The sequence below is a fragment of the Pteronotus mesoamericanus genome, unplaced genomic scaffold (genome assembly GCF_021234165.1).
Source record: "Pteronotus mesoamericanus isolate MK-2021 breed Mesoamerican mustached bat unplaced genomic scaffold, CSHL_Meso_final scaffold_54, whole genome shotgun sequence".
NCBI lineage: Eukaryota > Metazoa > Chordata > Mammalia > Chiroptera > Mormoopidae > Pteronotus > Pteronotus mesoamericanus.
This window is the reverse complement of record NW_026555321.1, coordinates 6,418,448-6,426,406: the sequence shown is the minus strand read 5'-3', so window position 1 is coordinate 6,426,406 and position 7,959 is coordinate 6,418,448. Positions and strand designations below refer to the sequence as shown.

The 7,959-nt window shown below is 50.5% G+C and overlaps 1 protein-coding gene across 1 annotated transcript in view; it reads right to left on the bottom strand.

The window, feature by feature from the left end:
- The window catches only part of OSBPL10 (oxysterol binding protein like 10), a 244,442-nt gene continuing 236,483 nt past the window's right edge, over window positions 1-7,959 (bottom strand). The window contains exons 11-12 of the mRNA XM_054595865.1: window positions 3,595-3,748; window positions 1-1,305 (exon numbers count right to left, since the gene is read on the bottom strand). Of these exons, the coding sequence (XP_054451840.1) occupies window positions 1,261-1,305; window positions 3,595-3,748 (199 nt within the window). The 3' untranslated portion in view covers window positions 1-1,260. The remainder of the gene's footprint in view (window positions 1,306-3,594; window positions 3,749-7,959) is intronic.

The following is a 7,959-nucleotide window of genomic DNA, read 5'->3' as shown; positions in this document are numbered from 1 at the left end:
AGATGGGTATAGTATTTAATCGAAATATATTTGTCTAATATCTACAAAGTGTGAAGAATTGGTCTTAAGAAAGCAGACAAAAGGCACAAAATTAGTATTACTACAGAGAAGCATTCATGCTACTGGATTTTATAAATAGAGTGGCACAGTAAAAAATAAATGAAGCATTGAGCAAAAATCAAATTTGTCATTTTTTCCCCCTTGCTTTATATTCTGGTCATGTCTTGACCTCATTTGTAAAGGCTGAGGACTGAGATTCAACTGAAACCATGGAACGCTTAGGCAGGCTTTATATTAATCACAGTGGTTTTCTTTGAAGAGTTTGGGTCAAACAATAGAGGGGCACTAAAAAAAAAAAAAAATCCACAGAAAACATTTTTCTCTTTCCCCAAACTTAAATACAAGATCAAGGCTGTGGTTGTGCATGTTTCTATATGCATGCGTGTATTTAACTTCTAAAGCCCTTTTTTCATCATAAAAGTATTGAAGTTTCTGTATGACTCATTTACTACTGTGAAAGCAGCTTCAGGGAAAAAAAAATATATATATGACTAGTGCTTTGAGCATGAGAAATTATGGGAGGAAAATTCCAAGGTGGGCCTGGTTCTAAGTTCTCCCAGAGGTGCTCCATCCTGAAAGGTTCTAGCAAAAAACCTTTAATAGCTTCCTGCCCATTCCTCATTCAGCAGAAGGAGCTGTTTATCTTTCTGGAGTATGGACAAATGAGATGGTGAAGTGGGGACGGAGGTGGGAATCACAGTAATTTTGAAATGACAGCCACCTACCAGGAATGAGCCACTTTCTACCAGATGAATGTCAGTTGGGCAATGCCAATTCAATTCTGTTTTGACAGGAGTTGACTGCCTTTGTGAGTGCAAAACATTTTTGGCAAAGGGAGAAATAGAAAACGTCAAACCTCATTGATAAAAAGGTGCCCATAATTACCCACTTAGATCTTAGTAAGTGCAGTATGTACATATGTAATACCCAGCAGACGTGTATGTAATGCATGTGTCTGAGTAGTGTGCCAAGAGCTCACACACACCACTGTACACACACACACACGCCCCAAATGGCTCTTGAGTAAATTCAATCCTATAGGAGAGTTTGGGGTGCATTTTTCACAGTATATAATTTCTCAGGTACCATTTCTTGAATGATATCAAGAGATCTCAGGGAGTACCACAGAACCTTGATACTGTACCACTTTAATTCCTACAAAAAGAGGCCTCTTTCCAAAGGCTCTGCACCTCCACACCATCAGTGTGCCTTCCAAAGGGGATTGAAGTAGACCCAGCCGTCACCCTGTCAGAGAAGGGAGAAAACATTACATGGAGACCTCTCAGCCAGCAAAGGGGAAAAACAAGAAGAGTCTCAGACGCTGCTGGATTGGAAGCTGAGTACCCTGCAAGGCAGTGCTCTGTGAGTGTGTCTGTTCAGAACCACAGCCAGTATGTGTCTGCCTTGTTCCTGATACCTCGGCCATGCCAGGCGCGTGGTCTCCCTATCCCTCCCCTCAGCCCAGCTGCTTTTGAAAGCCTGTATGATCTTCACATCCTGACATTTTAGCAGGAAACCCCACAAAATGACCAAAATAATATAAGAATGGGGCTTTGTTGGATTACATCAAGGAAGATGACAAAAAAACACTGAAACAGGACATTGGGGTGGGGGGTATTGGATGAACAGATGGGAGAGAAAAGGCAAGTGCCTGTGTATGAGGAATTTGCCACCTGCCAGCCTGCAGAGGAATGCCCAACAAAAGCTCTCACCAGCAGGCTGCACTCAGAAGTAAATCACACAAGAATCAAGATGGCAAGCGCAGTCTGGTGCTAGACAAGAAGGACACGTACTGAAGGGTAACAACTCTGGTATTGGGGTGATTTTTATTCTCTACATATCCTCAAGCTTTCTGTTAGGAACACTGGCTTTTACTAAACCCAGTGGGAACAACATAAGTTGTCTTTTTTTTTTTTAATGTGCAACTTGCCACAGAAGCCAGACAAACTTCTTGTCTCAGAGAGACCAGATCCACATCACTGAAAGATCCTTGAAGGATTTTGTGATGGTTAATTTTATACATCAACTTGGCAGTCGATGGGTGCCCAGATTACACACATTTCTGGGTGTGTTTGTGGGGGGTGTTTCTTGATGAAATTAGCATTTGATTGGTAGAAACAGCAAAGGAGATTGCTGTCCCCAGTGTAGGTAAGCAATGTCCAATCTGAAGGCCTAAAAAAGGAAAAAGGGTGGGAGGAGAAGGAATTCACTGTTTTTTCTGCCGAGTTCACTCCTTGAGTTGGGACAGGGATTTTACACCATTGGCTTCCTAGGGGTCTCCAGCTTGCGAAAGGCAGATCCTGGGGATTTTCAGCCTCCATAATCTCGTGAGCCAGTGCCTCCTAGTAAACGTACATGTATTTGTGTCTCCTGCTGGTTCTGATTGTTCTGTTTTTCCGGGGAACCCTAAAAATACAGAGTCACCTCACCTGGGCCAGGCTTCCAGACTGGGTCCCCACACAGAGTCTCATAAAGGCAGTCTCCCCAGGCAGGCTTTCTGTCTGACCCAGAAACCCTGAAGTCTTCTGACCTGAGCCGCACAGTCCCTGCCTCTAAGGGAGCAGCCGCGGCTTCCTGCTCCTGACCACATGTCCACCTCAAGGTTACTCCGGCACCCCGCAGCCTGCCAGCTACACAGGATGATCCCTCCTCGTGGCCGAAGTGAGACATGAGCACCACCTGAGCCAAGAAAGCCCAGGCATAGTTTGATTGGCGCTAAAGTGTTTACAATTTTTTAAATTCCTTCCTACCATGTGAACATCAGAGTTCTCATACAAATCCCGATTTCTGGCTGCTTGCGAAGAACTGAACAATCAGTTTGTGCTCGTCTGGAGGTTAGGTGGCATCCACCCCCTTTAGGCAGGGACTCTCACGCTGGCCCCGGTCCCGACCGGCCCGTTCTTCACTGAGGCCGCCAGGCTCCCGAGGGCCGGCCTTCACAACGGGCTCCTGCACTCCCGTCACTTACGGTTCTGCTCTTGCCGTGCTTCCCAGTTGCTCCACAAAGCACTTCAAGAGCATAAATAAGGGCATCAACTGAGCACACAGTGCCCTGCCCACTGTGAATGGAAGGGGGGGAGCAGTCATGGATTGTATTTCTGCCTCCCAGGGTCACTTTCCTGGGTGACAGCAGCATTACGCGAGCACACAACTCAGGCTGGCCTGTCTGGCATGTCCACCCCACTGGGCCCACAGGAGGCCCGGCTCTGAAAGGGCAGCTCTTAGCTGTGAAGGTTCTGGCCCACCTGGGTGGGGAGGTGGGCTCGCAACGTAGCAGGGGTTATGAATTTCCTTCTTTTTTAATGACTAGGACAGCATCCCGATCTGCAGTCCCATTCCTTGCCTTCCCCGGCAGGCTGTCAGAGGGACAGAGTCGGGTGCTCAGTGCGGCCCACGGGATGACCCGGCCCCAAGCCGGAGCCGGAGCCAAACTGCCCCAAACCTTCCCAGGAACGCCGGTACCCCATCCTCATCCACCCAAACCGCTGCGTTAGCCAGACAAAGCCATCAGCCCCAAACGGGCGGCGGAGTTACCTCCTGGATAAAATACTTGGGCTGCCAGGGGGTGCGGAGGCTCTCCCGCTTCCGTTCCTCCACCCGCTGCTGCTCCTCCAGGCGCCGCTTCTGCTCCGTGGCGGCGTCAAGGTCCCCCAGCCGCAGGTACCGAGTCACCTCCCGCCAGAGGTTCCTGGGGATGCGTGGAGGAGGGAAAACAGTCGGTCAGGCAGGGAGGCTGGCTCAAGGACGGCCATGCCCGGCAAGGAGGGACCAGGGCAGGGCAGGGCAGGGCAGGGCAGGGCAGGGGCCAGCTGGGCAGGCCTGGAGAGGTAGCCCATCCCAGGTGCTCAGAGGCCCCTAGAGCCAGCCGGTGCTGAACCCAGGGCTGCCCAGCTCCCAGCCCGCGCTGTAAACTCTCCTCTTGTCCTGAGCACATGCCTCTCTCGGGGCCGACTGTCTAGGGATTGAATCTAGTGATGACAGTAGTAAGCAGGGGTAATACTACCAGCAGCAACAGACACTCACACCGTGTTTACCACATATCTAAGCATTTTACATAGAAACTCACTTAATCATCACAACAGCCCAGTAATAGAGATGCTATATTATCATCCTTATTTTAAAAGGGAGGAAAACAGGTCCAAGTAAGGTGAAGTGACTTGCCCAAGGTCAGCAAGCTGATAAATATGAACACTTGGTTTCCCACCATGGAACCCGGTATTAGGAGTTAGAGACCAGGATAAGTGTGGGGGGCGGGGGGATTTAGGCTACAAGCTGTCACCTCCCCCACATCGACACAGGAAGTTCCTTCTCTGCCACACTCATTCACTGTAGCAGGTGGCCTAGGTTGGTCCTATCTTAGTGCAGTTTCCCTCCTCAGGATTTTCCCAGGACCGTCCCTGATTCGTACGCTGTTCTACAGAGTGAGGCAAGGAACTACGGCAGAGCAGGACTCATGCACTTCCTCACTTAGACATATCAGACAAGCCAAGGTTTCACACAGAAGGAATCTAATTAGATCCTGGGCCAGGCCCACAGCAGGGCACCCTCGACCCCGTCCACATGGGGGCCTCTCAGCAGGAAGCCTTGAGTGCTGGCAGGATCGGGCTGAGGAAGGGCAGGGGGCTGCCGGCAACACAGCGGCGAAACCACCAGACCCTGCTGAGGGGGATCAGAACCGAGGCGCCGACGAGGGGCCAGCTCCTGCTGCCAGCTCAGCCTGCCCACCGACCCGGCCTGAGTCCCACGGGCCAGGCCCACGCGGAGAGAGCGATGCTCTGGCTGCGGTTCGACAGCAGGACAAACTTCCGAGCGGGAGAGAGAGCCAGGTCCCAGAAGCCTCACGGGCCCTTGTGCTTCTGCTGTGCCCTGATAGCTGACTTTAGAGGGAGAACGACTGGCCAAAGCAGTACAGGGAGGTGAGGGACAGAAAGTGAGGAGCGGGGGGCTGGGTCCTATCACAGTCTTTCATCACCCACACCCTCGATACACATTTCGTGCGGGGCAGGGCTCGGCACAAGGGCATCTGGCAGGGGGTGGGGGGTGCTCTCAAGAGCAGGACCTCCCATGATAAGCCTCATCGTAAGACAGTGGCCCCAAGCTTAGAAGGCAGGGACCCCCAAGGACTTGAGAAGGGGTACTGGGACAAGAATTGGCCCCAGACAGAGAGCACTGGCCAGACACACACACAGGGACCCAACCAAGTGCACTCTCTTAAGGCAGGGACTGGTGGGACGGGGTTGGGGACTCGCCTGGGGAAGACTTTGAACCTCAAGACAAAAGAAAAGGCAAAAAGGTGAAGGAGCCTTCAGGTGGGGAGGGTGGGAGCAGGCCAGAGAGAAAAGCAAAAAGGAAGTCAAGGGGGCCCTCCCTGGTCGCCATGGCAGAGGGCCGGCCAGCGGCGAGCGTCTGAGGCAGGGCGCACTGGCGTCACTGGGCGCTGGCTCTGCCTTCACGCACCGGGGCCCTGAGGGCTCTAGCCAAGGCAGGACTCTGCTCAGGCCAAACTCTGGGCAACAGGAGCAAATGCATAGGTGTGGGCAGACTATCTACCTATCTATCTATCATCTATCTAAAATCTGCACTCTTCCCCTGATGGGGCAGTGGTTCCCTCCCCTCCAAGGGGGCTGGAGGGGGCCGGAGGCCTCACCACGGCTAGTACCACTGTGAGGGCTGGCGCACCTGGTCTAACCACGGGCCCACCTGGCCCTGAAGGTGGTCCCCTCCTTTGCCTCTGCAGGTAAGGCCTGCGAGACCTGCTGGGTGAGTGGGCTCGAGCGTTCTGTGCAGCAAGGGCGCTCCTGGACCAGCTATACCCCCTTCCAGGGCTGCTCCCTCGCGGTAAACAAGATGGGCTGGGCTTGGTTTCCCTGCAGCTTAGCTCCAGGTTTCGGTAAGGTCTGCATATGTAAGCCAAAAAGAGGTGGCACCCCTCTTCTTACCCTGGTACCAGACCCCCTCCCCACTCCAGGGGAATTCTGAGTTCCCCTGGGCTACGTGAAGCAGCGACAAGTCTTAATGAGGACTAGCTCCCTTACTCCATTATCCTTGGAGGAACAACACAGGTGACGCCACAGGGTTCCTGACCCTGCGGAGGCCTCATGGGAGGCAGTGTGGGCAAGGGGGTGGCTTTCTTCCCTGTCACAGCCTGCCCCTTGTCCCACAACTATCGCCCAACAGGCTGAGCTGAAAAAGCCAATGGTGAGAGTTCATGTCCTCCATTTGGACACAGAAGGTTACGCCCACTGTCCTCAAATAAACAAAAGAACAAGAAGGAATGTGCTGATCCTACAATGAAGCAGAGGCTCCAGGGGCAGTGAGGCCCTGGTTTCCTTCAACTCAGTTATAATGTACTACTGGTTTACTTTTTTAAAAGACTGTATCTATTTTTAGAGAGAGGGGAAGGAAGGGAGAAAGAGAGGGAGAGAAACATTAATGTGTGGCTGCTTCTCAAGCGCCCCCTACTGGGGCTCTGGCCCACAACCCAGGCATGTGCCCTGACTGGGAATCGAACTGGCGACCCTTTGGTTTGCAGGCCGGTGCTCAATCCACTGAGCCACACCAGCCAGGTTGGTTGTAATGTACTATTTATACCCACTGTTGTATTCCCATTTACAAACTCTTCTTGTAGAGGCAAACCCTTTCACAGAATCATCTGTAATTTCATTGTCATTCTTCATCATATTTCTAAAGAGCAGTGTATTGCGTTTATATGAACAGGAGTCGACAGATATTTTCTATAAGGAGCCAGACAGCAAACATGTTAGGCTTGGCAGGCACTAGGGTTTCAGTCACAGCTACTTAATTGCCATTGTAGCAGGAAAGCAGCCACAAACAATAATCATGGCTATGTTCCCATAAAATTTTAGGAATATCAGCCACAGGCTAGATTTGGCCTCGAGACCATAGTTTGCTGACTCCCTGGATTAAAAAATAAAAATGGCAGCTCTGGCTGGGTGGTCCAGTTGGCTGGAGTGTAGTCCCATACACAAAAAGGTTGCAGGTTTGATTCCCTGTCAGGGTACATGCCTTGGTTGTGAGTTCAGTCCTCAGTTGGGGCCTGTATGGGAGGCAACCGATCAATGTTTCTCTCTCTCTCCCTGCTTCCTCTCTCTAAAATCAATGAACATATCCTCAGGTGAGGATTAAAAAAAAAATCAAAGTGGCAATTCCAAGAAGAGAATGCCTGTGTGCCTGCATAAAAATCACTTGAGTGGCTGCATTATATCCATACCATAGAGTGGGCAGGCGACCTGATCAGACACTGTATAATTCACTGTTTTCCTTCTGTTGTACAGGTAGGTAGTTACTTTTCCTTTTGTTTAATTGTTTAGTCAATTTTATATTTAAAATTTTTCTGAGCTTAAGAATTTTCCCTTAGAATAGATTCCCAGAAGTAGAGCCCAAGATTAAACTGAATTAATGAGTTTAAAGCCACTGACCCATACAGCTAAACCTCACACATCACTACTCTAAGCTCAGGGTATACAGTGTCAGTCTGATCCCACCCTTGCCAGCACTGAAGTTTTGTTTTGTTTTTTAATTATGTTGCTAATTGGGTAAGAAAAAGAAAAAAGGTATCTCATTGCTTCATTGCACAGTTCTTAGATTACTAGCAACTCTCTGTGTTTAGCTTTGTAGTTAAGGAACAGACCAGCTGAGCTGACAAACTGTTTGTGGACAGGCACTGAAAGGCTGCTGCCGACTCTCTTCACAGTCTGCCACAAAATACAGAACAGCAACCCTGAAAGCTATGAAGGGTCTACCCCTACGTGACACAGTGGAGCAGTCAAATACCTCAACAAGTCAGAGCATGATTCCCAGCGCATTTCCAATAGCCGAGCTTTCTAAGGCTTCCTTTCTGTCCCCTGGGTCAAGTGAGGACAACTAAGCTGGAGAGAA